Below are 25,413 nucleotides of genomic sequence, written 5' to 3' on the forward strand. Positions count from 1 at the left end.
CTTTCAATATTGGAAAGGCCGACATGGCAAGGCTGTCGGAAACCAACATCATAATCCAGACAGCAGAAACGCTGTCATTAAGGGATTATGGTAGGTGTCCGACTGGACGATGGGCTCCTTGAGCCCATTGGTACACAGTCAGATCGACCAGCCAGTTTATATTCCGACCACCGACACTGAAATTCGGCGGTCGGACTGTAAACCTATGGTGAGGGTCTGTAAACCTCCGATGAGCGGTCAGAGGCTTAAAGACCAACATCGCAATGAGGCCCTAAATGTTGTACTGTGTGTTCTATTACCTGACCTGCAAGACAAGGGGGGACGTAGAAATACTATTTTAAAAAGTATGTTTTGTAGTGCAGTTATACACACTTTTGTTAATTAATTTATTACATGTTTAACATTGTGCAATTCACAATGAACTACAGAACACCAGTCCATAATAAAAATAAACCCAAATATGTACAGGAAGGCATTCAAGACTGGACAATTCAATATGTTATGCTGTTTAATACTTATAAAGCTTGACAACCGCCCCTAAAATCCACACTTCAGTACCATGAACCCGGAGAAAAGTCAGGTCTTAAGATACTTTCAAAAAAGCTTTCATTTTCTTTTTGTTTCAAAGTAAGGGGAATCTGATTCCTGGCCTTAGCAGGAAGCACTGATACCTCCCTCTCTCCTCTAGTCTTAACCTGATCCTGGGGCTGCTAGAAGTTTTGCATTGGCCGATCCTAAAATTCTGGTAGGGGGATAAAATGTGAATCAGTCTCAGATTACATAATAATACAATTAACAAAGGCAAAAGGAAGACAACAAAAAACAGTTTACATACAGAATGGGGGACTTGACTGGGAGCTAGCAAAGGTTATCATAATTGTTCTCGTGGGTTACAGTGGTACCAAAGAACAGGTAACCCAAGCAAACAATTGCCCTGATTTACAAAAAATTGGTCAGCGCTATGTGAAATTCTATAACGAAAATAATTGTGCAGAATCGTTTTACAAGGATTCAGCGCCAATGTTGCCATTAGTCACCTTCACTATAATAAAAAATTGCATTTTTGTACTAGAGTAGGTGCCATTCACTTAACAAATAAAAGTGCGAGGGGTCTCACGTGAAAGCTGCACTCGAGACATACAACCGTCTATTCAAATATGTACCCATAGGCAACCGTCCATGTGTAACCTGCTTAAAATGTCTAACTTTCTGGAAATCACACTATATTCCACTTAGCTATTGTTTATGCCTGGTTTCATTTGGTTCTAAGATTCTATGCCAAGTCAGGTCATGCCATTTTAGTAGATAATAGGTTTATGTGGAATCTTAATGTTGTTAGGACAGCTAATCCCTCATTAAACCCACATTGCATAGACAAGCAGGGATTTGGTGCTATGCAGTGTAAATGTATTTAGCGTTGTGCTCCTGTTCTAGGTGCAGAAATTCCGCTTGTGCACTTAAGTTGATAGCACAGGGCACCCTATATCTTGTCTGCTTCAGTGTAAAAGCATGACTCCTCTGTGGTACGCCTGTGTCCAGATTACTTATAAAGAGCATATATACCTGAATTTGGCTTTGGGGTGATATAATGAATATGTGTTGTAATCACTTTCTACGCTGGATGTCCTTGTACACTCTCTTACTAAGTGATTACTTCGTAGATATACCTCTTAATTGTGGGTAAATGGCACAGAGCATCCTTTAATCTAGCCAAATGCAAGTGAGGAACCACAGACTGGTGAAGTGTAGGGAATCAACATTTTGTTTAAAAAAATAACATGATTTATTTTAGTTGAATCTGGCCCCATTTTAGCCTGTATTGAGAGAACCAGGGTAAATCCAGGTGTAATGCAGTAATTTTGTGACCACAGTTGGAGGAGGGAGCTTTACCCCTGTAGTTTTGATTGTTCAGTCCAAGGAGGCTCACTGCGAGTGGTTTGGTAATGGTTGTGGTATTCACCACCTACCCATGCCCCAAAGGTTACTGATACTAGGGGGCATTAGTAACTCGGGATGCGAGAGGGAAGGCCTTGTCACTGCATTGCTCTAAATCGGGCGTAATCCCAAAGTACTTTCAAACGGCTGTTTTGCAGGAGGCCCAACACCTGCAGACCTGTGAGGACATATCCCAAGATGTCTGCCATTCATTGCTAACATGCTGGACAAAAAAGTCTCTGGCTATTAAACATCTTTGAGATGTCTTCACCTAAGGTCGAGTGAAGTGACACAGCCTTTACACGTTAGCAATAGCATTGGTATGAAATCAATGAAGCTGAAAAGCTGGTATGGGTTTTTAAAAACGTCCATATCGATGTATATATTCCAATGTGGAAACGCATAATAAAATGTAACAATGCCACTTTATTAACGCCACAATGTTAGCCCTTTATTTAAAGTGATCATTTGTTGAAGTGAGAGTGCTGGCCAACTGGTGCTCTGTGTCTGAGGCCGCAGACTTATTGTGATACTGTGAAGGTCGGATAATATCACAGTGGTGGCTCCTCCGCTAAGGCGAAGTGTCGTCACCCTACTGCTTTTAAGCAGTTTAAGTAAAGGAAACACAAAATAATAACTATAAGTTATTATCATTTTATTTTTTTCCTTGTTGCAGCAGTTCTGCGGGCGAGACTGGGAGGGGCTTCTCTGCTGACAGAGCAGGGGAGGGGAGGAGTGGCTTGCCCTCCCTAAAGTGCTAATAAACGTGATGGCCGGCCCTCTGTGACCGGCCAAACATTCATGCGCACTTTGCATGTTTTCCATGCAGGCTGCATTACAGGCTGCATGGAGAACATCCCCAGTCTGCCAATCTCTGCTGAGCACCAAACCACGGCGCTCAGACCAATCACTACGCTGCATTGCAACGTTGTGATTGGCAATCGGGAGGCTGGGAGCCGGGTGCATTCTGCTTCCTGCCTTGGAAGCGGGGAAGAGGACCGAGAGGAGACAGCGGTGATGGCGGGTGGCAGACAGGTTAGAGCGTATTTTATTTTTATTTAAATCCCTCCTCCCCACCGCCTTTAAGTACCAGCCGCCACTGCAATAACAACTTGTTAAGGAACCTTGGACATTGGCAATATGTTCTAATAAGCATCATGGAAACATGAACTATCATCTTATTGCGACATCATGGAAACCAGCACAATTTGCTTGGTGGGGGCACCACGTACACCAGTAATATATGTTGATTGGTAGACAATGGAATTTGCTTGTTCAGGCTCTACTGATAATGCCAGTTTATGTTTTTTTGCAAGTTGTTGAAATTAGCTGTAATTGTAATGCGGCAGTGTAGAGGAATCTTTTATAGCGTTGAGTAAAATTAATGACTTCATTTACTTTAAATTCACTATCTATCATAAATGTTTGAGAGTTTCTTTTGTGAGAAACCCTACACCCTTCTGTAATAGGCCTTTCAGTTCTATCATGTTTTATCTAAGGTTACAGATACACTGTTTTTAAGAATAAACTATTTACTGTCATTTTTTAGAAACTTCGTTTGAGAGATTTTCCAATTTCATTGCGATATGGCCAGAGTTTGCAGGTGAGGTACTAGAGGGCCGGAATGAAGTTTATGGGCAATATCTCCACTGCAAAATCCAGCCATTACGAGTCCCACCCCCGAATTATGGAAGAACTGCTCACACCTGGATTTAGTGGGTACTTTTCCAGTGAGAAAAATGCTGACATTTCCCACTTGCTCTTAGTAGGTGGAAAATGTCTGCGGGACTGCTGATGGGGTTGTGAAATAGGGCAGGTGTGACGGGCACCCTTGTGCCTGTCCGGGGGTGTATTAACTGCTCCCCTTGGACCAAATCAGGCAGGACTATGGAATGTTGCATGCTGCAGCCTCTCTGAGATGCCAGGTGTCACTGGCAGTGGCAGCTGGTGACATTTGAAAGTGGTGAGATGTAAAAGTTCGGGATGAGTGTACGTAGCATGCGAGCCTGACGGTCATAAGGAGGATTCGGGGACATTTTTGAAAAAGGAGTGGGCAAATTGTGCATTTTAAAGCAAATTTGAAAAAGCAAGAAGGTTAATAAGGCAATTGTGAAAGGGTAGTTATGACATCAATAAAGAGACTAGTTGTAATAACTCTGAAACCTGGAGAACTACTTCTAATCTTGGGTTCAGCACAAAAAAAGTAATTGTGGCAATTCAAATTTTGATTATGTAAAAATGTATTAAGGGTGTGCCAATTAATATTGACCTATATAGTAAAACAGCAGAATCTGGGGGTAAATGCCTGGTTGAGATTTCAGAACATGGCGGGGTTACAGCATCTAGAGCTCTTTTGCAAATATTTGAAACAACTTGTCAACTTGCAATATCTTTGTTCTTAATAAATATTTCATTGTGTATGGACAGGGGAACAGCAATCAGGTCATATGTTTGGTAAAGTGTGCTACAAGTGAACTAAAACAATCAACCAACCAATAAAATCCAGTTAATTTCTACTTTACTCTCTCCATTTTTGGGGGGTGTTTAGTATATCATGCAACAAGATAAAGTCACCCATGTCACTGCAAACAAACCCTTCTGCAGGTGACATGGACTCATTCTTTCAAGCCAATGTGGGAGGCATGAGAAATTTTAGGCTCAGAGAGAGGGCCACGTGGGGGAAGAGGCGGCTCTATAATTTCTAAGAGGTTGAAAAAATATAAAGATTCAGAGGTGTGACAGGAGCCTCGAAGGAGTGAGAGACGAGTGCCAGAGCATTCTGGAATTATTTTGAATAATGGAATTTAATGTTCGAGGCATATGGGCTGCAGATGGTACATTTATGAATAGATCGCCATCTGGTGTTGGGCTCGGATGATTGCACTTTGTTTTTCTTCTGGAGAAGTCTTTGTCGTCATAGGTGACTCCTCCTCTCGGTGTTAGTGCGCATGGGCATCGGCTCCATCCTTAGATTGTTTTTTTAGGCCATCGGGTTCGGATGAGGATCGAAGCGCTCCGGACCGACTTCAACAAAGAAGGTTATAACCGGCGCGTATTCCTTTCCAAATCGACGGTATCGTTATCGAACGCGACTTCACTCCATACCGACGCGATTCGAAGGACGACGACTACGAGAAACTCGACGTAGTCCAGCCCGGGGTCCATGGAAAGGACTCCATTCAAAAAATGTCCAACGTGTGGTGCTAAGTTCCCACACAAGGACCTACACGAAGTGTGCAACCTCTGCTTGTCCCCTGAACACGAATCCAGGGACTGTGAGGCCTGTGCAGCGTTCTCGTCAAAGTCGACGATTAGAAACCGTCGAGCCCGAAGACACGAGGTATCGAGAATGCAGTCACAAGCAATCCCGGAGCTGTTCGAGGACCAGCAACCAGAAGAGGAGGAAGAAGAGGCCGACGAGGCGGGGTCAGAAGCGGACGAGTCCGACGTCGAGGAATTCGACGTCCAACAAACCGTGAGTGACGACGTCCCTTTACCGAAAAACAGACCCCGCACGGTGTCGACCCCGCCCTCGAGCCCGGTCAGACAACCGAAAAAAGTTTCCAACGCCCCGCCTTCGAGCCCGGCAACGAAACAGAAACCGAAACACTCGGTCCCCCATCATAGTGGTTCCGGTTCCGATAAACCAACCACATCGACACCGAAGCACCAAGTCAAGGAAAGCTCGAAGTCGAAACAGTCCATGTCGACACCGAAGCACGCTTCGGCGCCGAAAACACCCTCGACACCGGGGACATCTTCGATACCGAAGAAGTCGGATCCGAACAAAACTTCGGCACCGAAAATACAAATGGACATTTCAAAGAAAAGACACCTTTCGGAACCGAAAACTGCGGTACCGACACAGGAACACGGAACGGATCCTAAACAAAAGACTTTGTTTATTGACCCAAAGACTGGCAAGGTAGTCACAGAGCTACCTAAAAAGAGGAAACATGAACATTTGGACGACAAGGCTCATCCAAAGAAGAGAACAATGGGGACGAATACAACTCCTCCCCCTTCTCCCAAACCTCACACACCATCTCCGCCTATTCCTCACAATAGGCCAGATATTCCTCCCACACGTCCATCTACACCTACAACAGATGGAGAAAGTGACACAGGGGAGGGGGGACACCCTGGGGATGATGAGGACACAATCCCAGAGGAGGCAGACCCATGGGAGGAGTATAATGTGGGATCAGGTAATGATACCGACCTTGAGTCATATCCCTCAAAACCTTCACCTCCTGATGACAATACTGGGTTTGCACAACTCATTACTAGAGCAGCAACATTTCATAAGGTAGACCTACATACAGAACCTCTAGTACAGGACTTCTTATTAGAGACACTACCTACTGCACAAAGAACATCAGGAACACTACCAATGCTAAAAGGCCTTCTCAGTCATACATCAGAGATATTCAAAGACCCAGTGAGGGCTAGGGTATTGAACCCAAGAATTGATAAAAAATATAGGGCAGCTCCAAAAGACCCAATATACATTAAGGGACAAATTCCTCTAGACTCACTAGTGGTCACAAACGCTCGCAAGAGAGCAAACTCTTTATCTACGGGAGAAGCGCCACCTCCTGACAAGGAGTCTAAACTAATAGATGCCTCTGGCAAGAGAGTAGCATCTCAAGCGGCAAACAGTTGGCGCATAGCTAATACGCAAGCACTACTTGCAAGGTATGACAGAGCGCATTATGATGAGTTAGAAACACTCATCAAACATCTCCCTAAAGAACATCAAAAGAGAGCTGATCAACTTATACAAGAAGGGAAGTTAATTACTAACACTTCAATAAAGTGCGCCCTAGACGCGGCAGAAACTGCGGCAAGGTCGACAAATACAAGCATCATGCTAAGGAGACATGCATGGCTCAGAGTGTCAGGATTCAAACAAGAGGTACAAACCTCGTTACTTAATCAACCTTTTGATGGGAAAACACTTTTTGGCACAGGGACAGATGAGGCCCTAGAAAAAATGAAAAAGGATACAGAAACGGCTAAATCAATGGGAGCATTGCAGCAGCCGACACAAAGAGGTTCCTTTCGTAGATCCACCTATAGAGGAGGATCCAAAAGTACAGGTACAAACCAACAGCCAACCTCTTTTACACCTACATCACCCAGAGGTAATTCTAGAGGTGGATACAGGGGTAACAACAACAAGGGTAGAGGTCGCGGAAACAACAACAACCGCAACTCTCCAACCCCAAAACAGTGACTTCATAGAGCTTCCCCCAGACCATATAACACCGGTAGGGGGACGCCTATCACAGTTCCTACCTGTCTGGGAAAACATCACATCAGACAAGTGGGTAAGACAAATTATCCAACATGGTTATTGCCTAGAACTCACAGCTACCCCACCAAACATCCCCCCCAAACAGCGTCCAATGAAACAAGATCACCTGACACTGTTAAAACAGGAAGTAATATCACTGCTAGAAAAGCATGCCATAGAGAAGGTTCCACAGCACCAACAGGGAACAGGAGTATACTCACTATACTTCCTAATCCCCAAAAAGGACGGGTCTCTAAGGCCAATACTGGACCTAAGACCTCTCAACGCATACATAAATTCGGAACATTTCCACATGGTCACGCTCCAACAAGTACTTCCTTTACTGAAGAAAGGGGACTTTCTTTCTACACTGGATCTAAAAGACGCTTACTTTCATATCCCTATTCACAAAGCCCACAGGAAATACCTCAGGTTTGTGGTAGAAGGACAACATTATCAGTTCAAAGTCCTCCCATTTGGTGTCACGACGGCACCAAGAGTGTTCACAAAATGCCTGGCAGTGGTAGCAGCTCACCTAAGAAGACAACAAATTCATGTCTTCCCATACTTGGACGACTGGCTAATAAAAGCCAGGTCGCAAGAGGAGTGTCTGCAACACACACAAAAGACAATTCAGCTACTACACCAGCTAGGGTTCACGGTGAACTACACAAAGTCACACCTACAACCAAACAAAGTTCAACAATATCTGGGGGCTACCATAGACACAGAAAAAGCCAAAGTGTACCCCAACCCAATAAGAGTCCAAGCAATGCTTACAATCATTCAGAGATTTCAGCCACAACACTCACTAACACCAAGAGTGTTCATGCAGCTACTAGGCATGATGTCATCCTGCATACTGCTAATACCATATGCAAAACTACAAATGCGTCCGCTACAAGAATGCTTAGCGACACAGTGGAATCAGGCTCAAGGACAGATTACGGATCTGGTGTTGGTAGACGACCGCACACACCGCTCTCTGAAGTGGTGGAACAGAACAAACATTACCAAGGGGCGGTCGTTCCTAGAGCCAATTCCACAGGTGACAATAACAGCAGACGCATCGCTCACCGGATGGGGAGCACATATGGACAAATACACAGTACAAGGAAGGTGGAGTGTGCAGGAAAAAACACTGCACATCAACTATCTAGAACTACTGGCAGTGTTTCTAGCATTGAAAGCCTTTCAGATACATGTTATCCACAAAGCAGTCCTGATCAGAACAGACAACATGACAGCAATGTATTATATTCAAAAACAGGGGGGGACGCACTCTCTCCAATTATCCAGACTGGCACAGGAGATTTGGAGATGGGCCATTCCTCAAAACATCTATCTGTTAGCCGAACACCTACCAGGAGTTCAAAACCAGATAGCAGACATCTTAAGCAGACAGTCGGAACAAATACACGAATGGGAACTGCACCAACAAATACTGCAGCCATTCTTCCAAAGATGGGGACAACCAGAGATAGACCTATTTGCCACTCATCAGAACGCAAAATGCCAAAGCTTCGCGTCCAGGTACCCACATCACCTGTCGCAGGGCAATGCGTTATGGATAAATTGGTCCAACAAATTTGCATACGCTTTTCCCCCTCTCCCACTAATCCCATTAGTGGTCAGGAAACTGCAACAACATTCAATGACCATGATACTAGTAGCACCCACGTGGGCAAGACAGCCGTGGTTCACCACGCTCCTGCAACTCTCACAAGTGCCACATCAAAAGCTACGAATTCTACCCATGCACCTTACACAGAACCATGGAGAGATAATGCACCCAGATCCAACTCAATTGAACTTAGCGATCTGGCTCCTGAAATCCTAGAATTTGGGTACTTAGATCTCCCCCCAAATTGCATGGAAATAATTAAACAAGCGAGACGTCCAACCACCAGAGCATGCTATGCAGCTAAGTGGAAGAGGTTTACTATACACTGCACTAATAACAATATCAACCCTCTAGACGTATCAACAAGGGAGATTATTTGCTACTTGTTACACTTACAGCAATGTAATCTAGCGTACACATCTATCAGAGTACATCTAGCAGCTATAGCAGCATACCTACAAAACAGGCAGCGCATATCACTGTTCAGAGTACCAGCGATAAAAGCATTCATGGAAGGTCTTAAAAGAGTCATTCCACCAAGATTACCACCTGCCCCAGTCTGGAACCTCAACGTAGTACTCACCAGACTAATGGGGCCACCCTTCGAACCTATGCATAGGTGCGAAATACAATTCCTTACATGGAAGGTGGCATTCCTTATAGCCATTACCTCACTCAGAAGAGTAAGCGAGTTACAGGCATTAACAATACAAGAACCATTCCTACAGATACACCAGAATAAAGTGGTTCTTAGAACAAACCCAAAGTTCTTGCCTAAAGTAATTTCAGCATTCCACATCAATCAGCCAGTGGAATTACCAGTCTTCTTTCCAAAGCCACAGACGGTGGCAGAAAGGGCTCTACATACACTAGATGTTAAAAGAGCCATTTCATACTACATAGAAAGAACACAAGGCTTCAGGAAAACTAAACAACTATTTGTAGCATTTTCCCCAACACATAAGGGCAATCCTATCTCTAAAGCAGGCATCGCAAGATGGATTGTAAGATGCATACAAATATGTTACATTAAAGCAAAGAGAACATTAACTGTTCCTCCTAGAGCTCATTCCACAAGAAAACTAGGAGCATCTATGGCATTCTTAGGGAACATTCCCCTAGATGACATATGTAGAGCAGCAACTTGGTCTACACCACATACATTCACAAAGCACTACTGTGTTGATGTACAGGCTGCACAACAAGCCAGAGTGGGCCAAGCTGTATTAAAAACTCTATTTCAGACAGTTGCGACAGACACTGGTGACCACCGCTAGGGAGGTAACTGCTGTACAATCTATTCATAAATGTACCATCTGCAGCCCATATGCCTCGAACGGAATATGCTACTTACCAGTATGCATCTGTTCTTGGCATAGAGGGCTGCAGAGTGGTACATGCCCTCCCTGCCTCCCCGGAAACCTGTGTCTGTCCCAACATTATCTTATTTAGATACATTTACATGGGCATATCTTTATGTACTACACTACACTACTCCATCTAACCCTACTATGGCAAAACAATCTAAGGATGGAGCCGATGCCCATGCGCACTAACACCGAGAGGAGGAGTCACCTATGACGACAAAGACTTCTCCAGAAGAAAAACAAAGTGCAATCATCCGAGCCCAACACCAGATGGCGATCTATTCATAAATGTACCACTCTGCAGCCCTCTATGCCAAGAACAGATGCATACTGGTAAGTAGCATATTCCTTCTGCCTCCTATCAACAGGGCCCAGATAAGCTGCTTTGAAATATCAAGTATGTGTTTCTATTTACTAAATGCACTATACGCCACTCTATATGCCCCCATTCGTGCACCCTATTAAAAACCAATGGTGGTGGCGGCTGGGCACAGGGTGCCGATTCCTGAAGTGTCTCAGTTATTTCTTTTTACCCTGCTGCCGCTGCTGGTTGCACAGCGACTAAGAGTCCGACTAAGTGCTGCCTTGCGGTGAGGCCAGGGACCTGGGCCTGAAACTGTCAGGGTAGGACGTGCAAGACAGAGTCAGTCAGAGGTGTTGAGTGAGGTAATGGTCAGAAGGAGGATGGAGGAATAAATACCTCTCGAGTCGTGACTCGTCTCTGAGACTCCGACTGCACACCTCTTCCTTTGCTTCCTCTGTTGTGTCTGCACTGTGGCTTAAAGCGGGTGTCCCAGGGGTAAAATCGGGCCTCAAACCTTTGACAGGGGAACATTAGTTGATCAGCCCCATCAGGGGAAAGAGCAGCAAGAGCCTACACCAGTCTTGGCCTACAACTTACAAACACACCCAACAAGGACTTGGAAAAGGCAAACAGCTTAACAGCACACGGTTGACCACAACCCTGCCAAGCATGTTAAAAGCAAGAAAGATGGGAGGGCATGAGCTTACTTAACCAGCAGTGAGTCAATCAATTGGTGCACATGGTTGCAACAAATTACATAACTATGATGTGAAAAGTATCAATTAAATTCTTACTATGAGAAAACAAAGAAAAAATGTAACCCGCAATCAGCGACTGAACTTGATTTTATTTTTTAATTATTTTGACCTTTTTTTGTTTTTTACACTGTTGTCAGCTTTAAAGCGACTTCAAGTCTTACTCGAAGTGCTGACTTGCGGTGAAGCCAGGAGTCCGGGCCTGAACGTGGCATGGTGGGACATGCAAAATAGAGTCATTTAGGGGTAACGGTCAGAAGGAGTAATAAATACCTCTCGTGACTTGCCTCTGAGACCACAACTGCACCATTTACCCTGATTCCTCTGTCAAGTCTGCACTCTGAATGTTTGTCAGGATAAAGGCGGACTGCTGGACTGGTCCTGGAGGCAAATGGCAGGAAGATTGAGACTCCAGCATGGCAACAGGTGTAAGGGCCAATGACTGCATGGCTTCATAATATTCATAATAAAGCCATACAGTGATTGGTTACAAATTCCGTGAGCCTGAAAAGAACCCTCCCACCTCGCGCTGAGCCCCAGAAATTCAGAAAAGCCTACTAACACATCTCTCAAGTCAATCCCGACACTTCTCTCTTGCTGTGCACAGCATGAGAGCAGTGCCAGGATTGGCTTGAGCAGTCAAAGTTAGTATTCATTTGGAGACTGGGGGGCTGCAGCTGCGAGTATCCCGGCTCACTAATTGAGCAGGAAAGAAAGGCCTCAAGTGTGCATGTCAGGTTTGAACGGCTGCCTTCTGCGGCCAGCCGTACATGGGCACTTGAGTGAGTGACTATCTGTCTTTGATCATGTTATTTAATGTGCGCGTTTTGAAGCCCCCCCCCCCCTATCCACCTCACTCACTAAAGATTCGGGAAGGAACTTAAAGAAACTTTCCAGCGACTGAAAAGCTGACCACTGTGGCCAGAAAACAAAATGTTTGCTTTATTACTTTTATACTGGCGAAGGTGGGCCACAAATAGAGGAACCGCCCCTCGCCCGAATGACTCGGTCTGGAGAGTTTGGCCCTGACAATTTCAGACCCTGAAACCCTCATATTGCGATTTACATTATTTTACCCGAAGTTACTACTCTAGTGAACTAACACAACCTGTAACGTGGGCCTGAGTTTATAGAAACATTTTAATAGTAGGTGCATGTTTCTTAATCATCTTTGTGTGTCAGTCCACCAATTACATTAAAGAGCAACAAATTACTTTTTTGTTTTAATTTTACCATTAATGTTTGCTTTCATTGGAACTGATTTGCTTCCTTTGTTGAATGAAGGGCACGTTAATCATTAGGCTGGTACGCAATGATTGTAGAAATATCAAGGGTCCTTTGACTCTATTTGGCATGGACTTGCTAATCATTTTGTCATACCCCACTGATCTCAATTTCTTTTTTCCCTCCACAGATCCAGAAATGTATTCCTGTTATTGAGACGCCCTTTCATTTTGAAGAACCGGATCGAGGATTATTAAAATATTACCTGATCGTTGTTATTTCATGTTGGTGTGTTTTTGTATTGGCCAACAATTTCAGTATTCCTGGAATTAAAAATAATAAAAGGGAAAGAACAATCTACAAAATATAGTAAAAAGAAAAAACATTCCAAATGACCACTGTCACCCAACACTAGCCCTGCAAATATTTTATTTGAATTTGTTGAAGATGTGCAGCAGACATTCCACAATGAATATCTGCTAACCACTATTTCTCACTCCACAATCCTGGCGTTAAGCAAATTGCCAACATTCTAAAATGTAATTTAAAATGTTCAGTTTTTCAACTGTATTGTGTATTAAAATGTATTCTTATTCTAGAATACCCACGTATCACAAGATATTTCACTATTAAAATTAATCAGCTATCCTAAATAGGCAAGGCAACCCCACTGTGATCAGGCAGCCCCATAATGGACAGGCCAGGAGGTCAAAGGATTCTGATGGCAGAGAAGCTGAGGCACTACCTCCCGATATCTGCCTTTCATTCACTTACCTCTAAATAATGCGGGAAAACTGGCGGTTTGGCAGGGTCGGGGAGTAAACAGTTGTTTAGGGCTCATCTGCTCCACCAAACGCTAAATGACCCCCTCAGTCTTACTTCATCCGTCCATCTAATTTGGTTCCAAGCTTGACAGGGCTTTTTAATAAGGAAAACCCAATGTCACTCTGCTGAGCTTCACCACTGCCCTTTTTAAGCCTTGCTGTACAGACAGCTTTTAGTTGTGAATGACATCTTGTAGACCATACCAGAACTTACAGTGGGCTTAATGTACGCCCATTGTTTACCAGTGGTTGATTTATTTGTCACTCATTTACTTGCATCTTATTCCATGGTTTGCCCTCTTTGTGCGTTCAGTCCTCACCTAAAGCATACCTCCTTACCACCCTTTTGATTTGCTGAATTCTATCAATACACAGCTCTACATCAGGCGATGCTTTGTCCATTAGGGTCTATGCATGTGTTTTTTACTTCTCTCCTCTGTGTGCTCTTTCCGCCTCTGTTCTCCATGTTGCTATTCTCAAGCTCTTGCATGGCAACTCCTGCCACGCGGCATCTCACTCTTCATTATTTATATGTATTTATGCACTGCACAAACCCCACCATGCCAATCCATTGCTTATGCACCCATCGTCCTGGTCATCCCGCCCCCTCACCCTCCTTCTAGGATGCTGCTGCCACTTTCTGGGATGATTGCATTTATTTGCCCTCATTGCTACAACGGAAACACCAAAGAAGGACATTACAAGATATGCCATCTTGGAATAAACAAATTGCAGGTCCAGTTGAAAGATCTGCAATAAAATCAAATAAAAATATCATTAAGCTGCAATTTTCAATAAAATATACGTTGATAGTTATTTAACATTTATTGTATATTTTGGTAAATATTGATGCCATGATTAAAAACTGCCCAAGAACTGAACATTTTAAAAGAACATGACAAGAAGTGCTTGCTGTCATGTAGTTTACATTGCTCGAGCACTTAAATACTTAATTGTCAGTGTTTTCCTAACAACTGAAATGCCAAGAACAAGTCAAGGGGTTCATCTTTGAAATGGTGTTTGAAATCCGGTAAACTCGGGACCCTTTCTTAAGCTGCTGCAGTCCTTCTTCATGTACGGCTGCTAGGTGCTGACTGCCAGTCCGTTCTCTATGTTTCAATCAGCATCTATACATTCGTCCCCATCCACTGCTTCATTTATTCATGTCGTGCTTGATGCTCTTTGCCACGTTGTCTGTCTGGACATGTTTCCTTTCCCATGTTGAGTGTACTGCTGATGATGCTTACTGCTGGTGATTCTTGCTTGCATTAGTGATCTTGGGCACTGATATATTTGCAAACACCTACTACTAGACAAAGTTGTGTCCCTTGTCCGATTCCATGTGCAATTGAAAAGTTTGATGTATTAATGCGTAAGGTCTCTTTTTGGCCCCCGCTCTTGTTTGACTGAAACGATTGTCGAAATAAAGTGACTTTGATGTGGTGAATACAGAGATGTATAGCTACATATGGTTGCAAGCATCACCAACAGAATATTTTCCGGTGAGAGGTTGGATCTTGTCAGAACTGGGAACATTGGGCCCTCTTCTTGTCTAAGACTTATCTTAAGAAATTGTAGCATTTCATCAGTTACCATAAGTCATTGCGTCTGTTCAGGAAGGGCTGCCACCAAAACAAGCATAGATTATTTCGATTGAACTAGAAAAAGATCACTTTCTTATAGTTTCTGGATTAATGTTTGTATAGGTTTGATACTATAAAAGCTCTTACATTATTTAGCAAGAAATCCATTGATACATTTGGGTTGCACGCTGAAACCCTTCAGCATGATTACAAATAAAAAATTCTGACTTTCACTTCGTTATATTTGTGCGTTCTGTGACGTGTGCCTTTTTCTGCTTTTAACTAGCGGATTATCTGTTGTGAAAGGTACAGTCACCACCTACTGCTGGTAATTCTTTATCAGCGAAGATTACTGACATTCAATAATACCCATTCAACATTAAGCTACTCTTTGCAGTCTTCCCATTGCTCCACCAATTTGTTGTTACTGCTCCACCCCATCCCATTTTGTCTTTCTTTTTAGGTAGGCTTTTTAGATACAATTTGCCACTGCTCGCTTCTTTCTCGTTGATAGATTTCCTCATGTTTTCTATTCATGTTTAAATTAAAAGTTAAAAAAATTGCTGCTGCCCATGACACATACATGTGCATGCGTGATGATCCATTTGAGTGTATACGTTATCATGCTGAAGCAGCCTTTTTGCGGACAATCGGTAAACAAATATTGGCATAGCTTAACCATCGGGAAATACCACTAGAAGGCAATACCTATTAGCTTTGCTATACTTGTTTTTTAATTGGCATCCTTTTTTGCAAAAGGTAAACAAACCGTGAACAGTCTAATTGCAAAGAGAGCCCATTGCTTGCTGAATGTCGCAGGCAGAAGCTCCAAACGCACCTCACTGTTTAAGACAAAATGTATGCTTTTTAACAAAGGAAGCCATATTTTCACTAACCCTTGGAACTGCATAATTCATTATTTTCTCTTCTTTCTACTGAAGATTATCAAAATATATAATCTGGTGCTTCACTTTCTTATTTCAATACACATTTCCTGTTTGAAAAAAGAGCATTTGGATGCTAACTGGAACGAAGTAAACTTGTAATATACAAAACACGTAATGACTAACAATTGCATTATGGACCCACAAAACCATATCAGCGATATTTATCAACTACTCCGTCTGTAGCTTCAGGTTCGGGATGTCACTCGAGTCCCTTTTTGTTTTTTCTAAAACAAACGGTGAGAAATATATGCCAACCGTTTATTTTGTTGCACATTGTTCAATACAGGAAATAAAGAATCTCTTGACAGCGCATTTTTAATCTGATTTACATTAAACTGATTCTAATATGTTTTTGCGGCAAATTACTAACTGCCTTTTGGTGTGTTTAATTTCACACTAAAGATTCAGTTTTTATTCTTCATGATTGCAATTACACTTGCTTTCACATGAAGAAGCAAGACCCCAAAGATGTAAGAGGTGTGTGGGAAGAGTGATGGCGTGACAGTGTATTATAAGGAATACCCTATGCCATAAATCAAAAGAATATTGCAAGTCACCCTAGAGCTCCATGATTTTATTAAGGAATGTGGTATTTGACCTCGTTCCTCTCAAAGATCATAGAACTCCTGGGTAACTTGCATTTTTTTTATGATGTAAAGGAGAGGGCACTTTATCCCATATGTAATACAAAGTCCATCTCTTGCCTGGTGTTCTTGTACATATAAAGAAAAACCAAAGGTGGTGATGGACGGAGCGTTGACAATACAAACACTCACCCCCAGTCAACTGATCTTGGTTTAATCCATCACCGTTCTTTAGCTCACTCCGCCACCCCAGTTCAGACATAGCCATATGCAAATATATATGTGAGTATCCGACCCACGAGTGCATGATCTTGCCCTTAGCTCGCTTGTAAACTGCACAGGTCTATTGTTTGCTGCTGTATTTAGCTCTTTAATCGCCGTTTTTTATCTATTTGGTTTTTAACATTGGTCATCCTCATAGCGCTGACACTGTGTGTGTATTTTTAACTAGTACTGTTTGAACTTTGCTATACCCCCATAGTAATATCCCCTTCCTACCTTTTTGATCCCTTTTCGTTTTTCCTTCTTGCACCTAGCACTTTGGAAGCTTTTACTTAGGACTCCGCCCTTAGCGTTCGGCCCCAGCGGTCCCCGGAAGTGAGGCGGGGCCGCATTGCACCGGGGTTGACGCTCTAGCCTTTTGCTCGCCCGCCCGTATTAATTTGGAGCTGGGAGGCGAGCGCAGCTGTATGTGAGTATCCGACCCACGAGTGCATGATCTTGCCCTTAGCTCGCTTGTAAACTGCACAGGTCTATTGTTTGCTGCTGTATTTAGCTCTTTAATCGCCGTTTTTTATCTATTTGGTTTTTAACATTGGTCATCCTCATAGCGCTGACACTGTGTGTGTATTTTTAACTAGTACTGTTTAAACTTTGCTATACCCCCATAGTAATATCCCCTTCCTACCTTTTTGATCCCTTTTCGTTTTTCCTTCTTGCACCTAGCACTTTGGAAGCTTTTACTTAGGACTCCGCCCTTAGCGTTCGGCCCCAGCGGTCCCCGGAAGTGAGGCGGGGCCGCATTGCACCGGGGTTGACGCTCTAGCCTTTTCCTCGCCCGCCCGTATTAAACGCTATGATGAGGCGTGCGCGCAGCGGCCGCGCGCAGCGAGCGCGCCGCATGCGCGCCGAAGGAGCGCCAAAGGAGGGCCCGTCTGTGCCCGTCCGTGCTCCAGCCGGGCACAGGGCCACGACCCTTGGTAGTTTTTTCTCTAATTCTTTTCCACCTACTGCACTCCGGTACTCATCGGCAGATCTTAGGACTTTAAATGTCCCTGCTTGTGAGTTTGCACATACTTGGGTGGTTTTGGACAGTCGGTCCAGAGTTTGCTCCTGTTGCAACTACCAATTCAATAGCCCTGAACCCCTGGCCACCCAATCTAGCTATAAAATTAAGAGCTTTCAAGCGGGCCTTATCAATGCCAGATCACTGGTGCGCCACACGGCGGAGGTCTTTGATCTACTAGCAGAAAATGATTTTGATCTGCTTTTTGTTACCGAGACTTGGATGACCGACTCCTGCGCGCCAGTAGTTGAGCTGGCTATTCCGCGTGGTTTTAAGATCTGCCGCGCTGACCGCCAACAGGGAAGAGGTGGAGGGGTGGCGGTGATTTATCGGGATCATTGGACTCTCACCTGTGAACACTTAGATGAGCTGGTGGAGGCTGAGCTTCTCCACTTTTGTTTGGAGCTCACTCCGCATTTTACTTTAGGCGGCACGTTAGTCTACCGTCCCCCAGGCTCTGTTGGTAACTTTATTGGATCCCTGGAGGAGGTAATTGTGCCACGAGCTCTACGGTTTCCCCGTTTTCTTTTGCTGGGCGACTTCAACATTCATGAGGATTTAGGGAACACCACTGTAGCTACTCGTCTCAGTGAGACTTTTAGTATGGCCCACCTTACTCAATGGGTGGACGCTCCCACGCACGTGGGAGGTCACGTTCTTGATCTGATCTGCACCAACTTTGACATCAGTATGTTCCCCCCCTTGCCTATGCCGTGGTCTGATCATTGTTTGATTAAGTTCACCTGGCAGCTAGATAAGGACTTGAAAAAAATTCCTTCTCTGGCACATAGGCCACGAATTAACTTGGGGTCACTAACTGAGTCCCTCTCTCGCACCCGCCCGGATCCGACTACGGAAATGGAGGCGGCGGTTGACGCATTCAATCTTTGGATTGCGAATGGCTCCGCAGCCTCCACTAATGTGGGAGGTATCCGTCGGATGCGATCGAGACCCTCTCAGCCGTGGTTCACTCATGCTCTGCGGGAACAGAAGTCGGTCTGTAAGAAACTAGAGAGAGCATGGAGACATGCCTATTTGCCGGCCGATAAGAAGACTTTACGGGTAGCACAAAAGGACTATTATGCTGCGATTAAGGCGGCTAAAAGCAGGTATTACTCAGACAGAATCGAGAAGGCGGATAACAACAGTAAAGAGATCTTCTCGATTGTCCAAAATTTTTTATCGCCTTGCGCCGCCCAATCTCTGCTTCCTTCATCTGCACCTTGGTGTGAAGAACTGTCCTGTTATTTTACGGACAAAATTAAAAAAATTCAGCTGGACCTGGAAGCGGCTCAAAAGACCTTTTTGACCTCGTCTGCTCACCCTCCACCTGATAGACGATGTCCAGAGGCCCAGTTTGCTGCCTTCCAGCCAGCATCGGAATCTGACATACGGCAAATCCTGGTGGCTTTAAAGTCCGGTTCTCCCTCGGACCCCTGTCCTGCCAGGATTTTGGGAGGGATAGTGGATACCATTGCCCAAGAGGTGACCCAGATCGTCAACCTCTCCCTTTCCACTGCCTTGATTCCGCGAAGCTGGAAGGAGGCAAAGCTGCTCCCGCTGTTAAAAAAGGCTGGTTTAGACCCATCAACTCCATCGAGCTACCGGCCTATCTCACTGCTGCCAGCTTTGGCTAAAGTATGTGAGAAGGTGGCTTTCAAACAGTTGGATAATTTTATCGAGTCCTCTCACGCCCTACATCCTGCTCAGTCGGGGTTCAGGGCAGCTTACAGTACCGAGACGGCATTGGTCGAGGTCTCAGAGGCAGTTCGGGAGTGCTTGGACGGGGGCGGCAGAGCGGTCCTGATTCTATTGGACCTCTCTGCTGCCTTCGATACGGTGCCCCATGCCCTGCTTATTGCGAGACTGGGAGCCGTCGGCATTTCTGGACTGGCCCTCGATTGGCTTATATCGTTCCTGAGCGATAGAACTCAGCAGGTCTGGATGCCTCCTCATTCTTCAGCCCCAAAGAGACTGACAACTGGAGTCCCGCAGGGGTCTACGTTGAGCCCTTTATTGTTTAACGTTTATATGACCCCCTACTTTTTTTGGCGGAACAGCTGGGAGCCAAAATAATGGCCTATGCTGACGACACACAGCTACTTTTCACCTGGCCTAAGGGTGTGTTGGATCCATCAGCTATCCAGCTTTGTTTGTCAGAAGTCTTTCGGTGGCTTGCACAAGTCCAGCTTAAGTGCAATGAAGACAAGTCGGAGGTTTTGTTCTTTGGCACCTTCCCTGCTAACTTCAAGGATCAGATCTGGCCCCCTGACCTACCCTGCCCTAGTGCAATGGGAGGCCCGGCTAAGAACTTGGGGGTCTGGTTCGGCCAGGACCTGAAGTTTTCGGACCATGTAAAAAAATTAACCGGCATCTGCTTTGGCACCGTGAAAACCCTGAGAAGATTTTTCCCTCTCCTCCCCAGGGCTGCTAAGGAAACCGTTCTTCGAGCCCTGATTTTGTCTCGGCTCGATTATGCTAACGCCTTATTTAGCGGCCTGCCTGGGTATATGATTCATCGCCTTCAGGTGATACAAAATGCTGCAGTACGTCTGCTTTTCTCGCTCCCTAGGAGGACGAGTGTGCGGAGCCACTTGCGTAGCCTGCATTGGCTCCCGGTACCACACCGCATTTTGTTCAAAATTCTTGTGCTGGCCTTTAGAGCAGCTCATGGTCAAGGTCCGATGTATTTGCAGAGACGATTCTCATTTTATATCCCCAATCGTGCTCTGCGATCGGCCAACCAATGCCAATTGATTGTTCCCAGATATAGATATGCACGCCTGGGAGGCCAATCTATCTCAGTTAAGGCAGCTCATGCTTGGAATGCCCTTCCTCTCCACCTTAGAGCTTCTCCAACCATCACTGTCTTTAAGAAGGATCTCAAGACCCATCTTTTTAATGCCCCGCTATAACAGACTTGATTCAGATTTGTTCACTCATGAGGTCACACTACTCACCGCGCCAGGATACCCTGTGGTAATAGAGCGCGCTATAAAAGTTTTAAAATAAATAAATAAATAAATAAATCAGTCTGACCCTGTGCCTCATGGGAACAGTCCAGCCCGAACTGCCAAGCCATGTCTTCCCTGGACCGGAATCAAGCTTCCCAGGACCGGTTTCTGGCATTACAGCCGTCTTCAGCCGGGCTTGCTTGACTCCAGTGGCAAAGTGAGCAAGGGACTCGCGTCTGAGCATACACTGCCAACTTAGGGCGAACAAAGAAAAACCAAAGGTGATGATGGACGGAGCGTTGACAATACAAACACTCACCCCCAGTCAACTGATCTGGGTTTAATCCATCACCGTTCTTTAGCTCACTCCGCCACCCCAGTTCAGACATGGCCATATGCAAATCAGTCTGACCCTGTGCCTCATGGGAACAGTCCAGCCCGAACTGCCAAGCCATGTCTTCCCTGGACCGGAATCAAGCTTCCCAGGACCGGTTTCTGGCATTAAAGCCGTCTTCAGCCGGGCTTGCTTGACTCCAGTGGCAAAGTGAGCAAGGGACTCACGTCTGAGCATACCCTGCCAACTTAGGGCGAACAAAGGAAAACCAAAGGTGATGATGGACGGAGCGTTGACAATACAAACACTCACCCCCAGTCAACTGATCTGGGTTTAATCCATCACCGTTCTTTAGCTCACTCCACCACCCCAGTTCAGACATGGCCATATGCAAATCAGTCTGACCCTGTGCCTCATGGGAACAGTCCAGCCCGAACTGCCAAGCCATGTCTTCCCTGGACCGGATTCAAGCTTCCCAGGACCGGTTTCTGGCATTACAGCCGTCTTCAGCCGGGCTTGCTTGACTCCAGTGGCAAAGTGAGCAAGGGACTCACATTTGTATTTTATATTTGTATTTATTGGGGATGTAAGGATGTCTACTTTCACAGATGGTGCATAAACAGCATCACATTGTGGAAGTACATTTGGGGGCATTGGCAATATTGGCATAAGTGCTAAGTAATGCACAGACAATGTTATTACACTCATCATGAATTTTGCATAGTTACAATAATTTAACTGGAAATTAGGAGTACCTAGGTTGTTTGTGGATGGGCAACGATCTGTTCAATAGCGTTGGTATTGCAGCTGTGATTTTCAATCAGACGTGGAACGTAGCTCAGCATTGAGGGTTTCCAGCAGAGGAGTCGCAAGAGGGTGTGAGAACACAAGAGGCACCACAGGGTGGATTTAGGCTTAATAGGTAGGTAGATTCTCATTTGCTGGTAGATAGATTCTCATTTGCTGGTAAATAGATTCTCATTTGCTGACTAGAGGTCCCTCACTGAGCTATGGCGGTCATGGTTTAGAGTTGCTACTACCAATAATGCCTACATTCACTGAAAGTTGTTTGGGTTACTATGTCTATAAGTTTCCAGTTATAGCTACACATTCCTTTGTACAGTCATAAAAAAACTCATGTCTCAGTGGGAACATGACTATTTATGTTTAGAATAGTAAACCTTTTACATTTAAAAACGATTACATATTTTCGTTGACCGGTCAAATGTGTATATATGCATAGACATCTTTGGAATGTGATTTATTCTGTGCTGTGTCTTTGGTCACGTATGCTTGCAGTTCTGTTTTTGTAGGGCAGAAGGAATGCAGTGGTCAGTCACAGCGAGTGAAAGAGCTTCTGTCCACATTTGCTAGGATGTGCCCCAGTCTTCCTTCCGTAGTCGTGATACAGGATGTTTAAAATAGAAAATAATATTTTGGAAGAAAGTTTGATGTAAGTAAAATGTTCCTGGATCAGTCATTTTTTCAAAATAAAATGGACGCCAAACACAAAATTGCAATCAATCTTTTAAATTCTCCTCTCTCTCCCATAACTGCACCTTGATTTCTATGTGTTTAAGACTGAGTTCATTTGGCCAGACTGCCACTTAACATTCTATACCCGTTTCAGTAATTATATCACCAGAAAATCCTCCCATATTTCACAACAGTACTATAATAATGGCATCCTAAACTTGCCTACTGCCTCGATTGAAAAGTGGGGGTAAGAGAACTAAATTCTGGTATTAACATCTCTGACATTCTGCCACTTAACATTCTATACCCTTTTCAGTAATTATATCACCAGAAAATCCTCCCATATTTCACAACAGTACTATAATAATGGCATCCTAAACTTGCCATACTGCCTCGATTGAGAAGTGGTGGTAAGAGAACTAAATTCTGGTATTAACCATCTCTGACATTCCTTACTGTCTCTAAATAAAACAAACACCTTTGGCTTTTTGGCATATGAGGGACAGTGGCGGGTGCCCTGGAGCAGATGATTTCAGCATATGAGGAAAGACATACTGGGAAAGGGCATTCAACCATCTGTCTGGCTGAGTTGCTGATAAACTGAACGAGAAGATGATTTTGCTTCACAAAATATACGAGGTCCAAAAATTCATCACAAATATATTTTTTCATTTAGTTGTTTACTGGTGCAAGTTGCAAATGAGCATTTTTGTGGAGCATGCTTTCACATGATTAAGCGCAGTCACTTATATCGCAGAGTATCTAATGCAAGTATAAAGTCAAGGCATGTGCTTAAGTGTTAAACGTACAATACAAAGACAATAATGAAGAAAAGAGTGTCTCAAAAGAAGCTACATTCAATTCACCAAAGGTGTATCACAAGACCCGTTAGAGACTGTGTGTGGCCGAGCTGATGCTGGATTTCTGATGTCAAAGAAGCTAATTTTGCAGATCATGAACTTGAGCTTTCCTGTGACCATTTGGTTCCAATTCGCTTTTTCAGCTGCTTATAACGTAACTCAGATTTTGAGCAATACCCATGAAATGTCATATTTAGATCCCTTGCGGCAGTCTGTTCTTGCGGAGTTTCGATTGTGTGTGTTAAGATAGTTTTGTGGTGCAGTTAATAAAGCTCGCTCTCTGTTGCTTACCATGCCTACACCGGCTGATGTCAGAAGGAGTCCCACAAAAAGAACAATTTACAAATAAAATATGAAACAATATCTTCTCATTGTGTTTCATCCATGTTGTGGGAATTCTAGGACCCTTCCAGTGGCCTATTATTACAATTTTCCTCCTGTTCATTCCCTCCCACTCTGAGTGGGACCTCAGGAGATAGGATTGTGCATTATTTCCTATGTTATAGGATTGGGTGCCGTGCATATTATCCATGTTTGTGTTGAGATTTTACTCAATTGTCCATTATTGTCAAATTTATTCTTTGACCAATATAAATTATGAAAGCCCATGAGACGTTTTGCTCCAATGTATTGTTAGTACATATCTTTTTTCATTTGTAAATTAATTTTATTTGATGGTAAGGGTTATTTCCCCGGTCATCGGTGCTAATTAATAGATCCTACATACGCATATTAAGATTTGTGTACCCACTGTGGACGCGTTCGCAATAAAAAGGTCTACATAATTCGTTGTTGAGCAGTTTGCTTCAGTTCTTCACTGAAAAAGACTGTTCATTTGCGTGACCCACTGATGTGAAGCACACTTGAGGGAGGGATATGGCAGCCTTCGTCTTAAGGAAACCAATTAGAAGAGTTGATGTAATAAAATACTTCCTCGTGGAATACAATGCATATTATGGACCTCCAGCCCATCTAGTCATGAATCTGTGGGTCAAATCATTGGAACAACCATATAGGATTTCTGTTCCACTGTGCCTCTTAACCTTTCACGCTGCCTGAGAGTGATCTGTGGGCACAAGTTAGTGTAAGGCTTAGCATGTTGACTTCTTTGTGAGTACGTGTGCAAGACATTCTGACACTGGGTGTCTTAAGTTTGTCATCATTAGACTCCGAGCCATTTCATAAGTCCTCTACCCATTGGTTGGTTGCTCAATCACAATCAGGGCATCAATTGTCAACAAAATAAGAAAATGACTTACAAAAGTTACAGAGATTCCCTGACTGACAGTACAGAATGTAGAAAGACCTTTACCAGAGCTTTCCACCTCTACGCAGGGGGACCATTTTCAGAAACTCCCCTGAATGTTTACGTTCTGCAATAGAACGATAAATACATAGAGAAAAATCCTAGGTGGGCATAAGCCCATGTTTTGTCCATATTGAAGAGAAACAATAATGGCCTTGAAGGGATACATGGCATCAACCCTGTTTTCATTTACCCCATGGTAAACGTTCTCGACTTTTTAGTGCCAGGAACAATCACTGCCTATATGCCACATTATTTCTGTTTGGAGATAAAGAAGACGAAATCTGCTGTATGATACCAACAACGCACCTCTCTTTGCATTCTTTTTTCACAAATGTTTGCTCTAATATCATTTGTCTGCTGGAAAATGAGTATTTGGACATGCCTCTTAATCTCCTACGCAATTGAGTAAAAAGGGATGTGTCGCCATCACTTCCATAGTCTACAAATTCACACTAGAGAGGTCTTCACTCAGTTTAGAAATGTAAATCACACCTTTATAGGGAACCAAATCTCCAATATGTTGATATCAATGAGGCATATTTTTACATCCCTGTAAGATCTGTTCATGGTAGGGTGTCAAGATTTGTGAAAGGTAGCTGCACTTCACAGAAGGCGTTTAGGTAACTAAACTGTGCTTAGGTGGTAAAACCAAAATTTATAACGTTCTATATAGCGCTAGCTAGACCCGTAGGTATCATACACAAAGAAAAAGAAAGATTGCATAACATCGCAGGACAAGAGGTTGCATA

General features: G+C 44.0%; 1 protein-coding gene across 3 annotated transcripts in view; it reads left to right on the top strand.

Moving 5' to 3' along the window:
- The window catches only part of LOC144829219 (uncharacterized), a 464,862-nt gene extending 451,714 nt beyond the window's left edge, over positions 1-13,148 (top strand). For all 3 annotated transcript variants that reach the window (XR_013610609.1, XR_013610608.1, XM_078688147.1), the window contains one exon: positions 12,699-13,148. Coding sequence is in view for 1 of the 3 variants with exons in the window: in XM_078688147.1 (XP_078544273.1) it covers positions 12,699-12,878 (180 nt within the window). In the remaining 2 variants the exon portion in view is untranslated. The remainder of the gene's footprint in view (positions 1-12,698) is intronic.
- The last annotated feature ends 12,265 nt before the right edge of the window (positions 13,149-25,413 follow it).

The sequence above is a fragment of the Lissotriton helveticus genome, chromosome 1_1, assembly GCF_964261635.1.
Source record: "Lissotriton helveticus chromosome 1_1, aLisHel1.1, whole genome shotgun sequence".
In the NCBI taxonomy this organism is placed as follows: domain Eukaryota; kingdom Metazoa; phylum Chordata; class Amphibia; order Caudata; family Salamandridae; genus Lissotriton; species Lissotriton helveticus.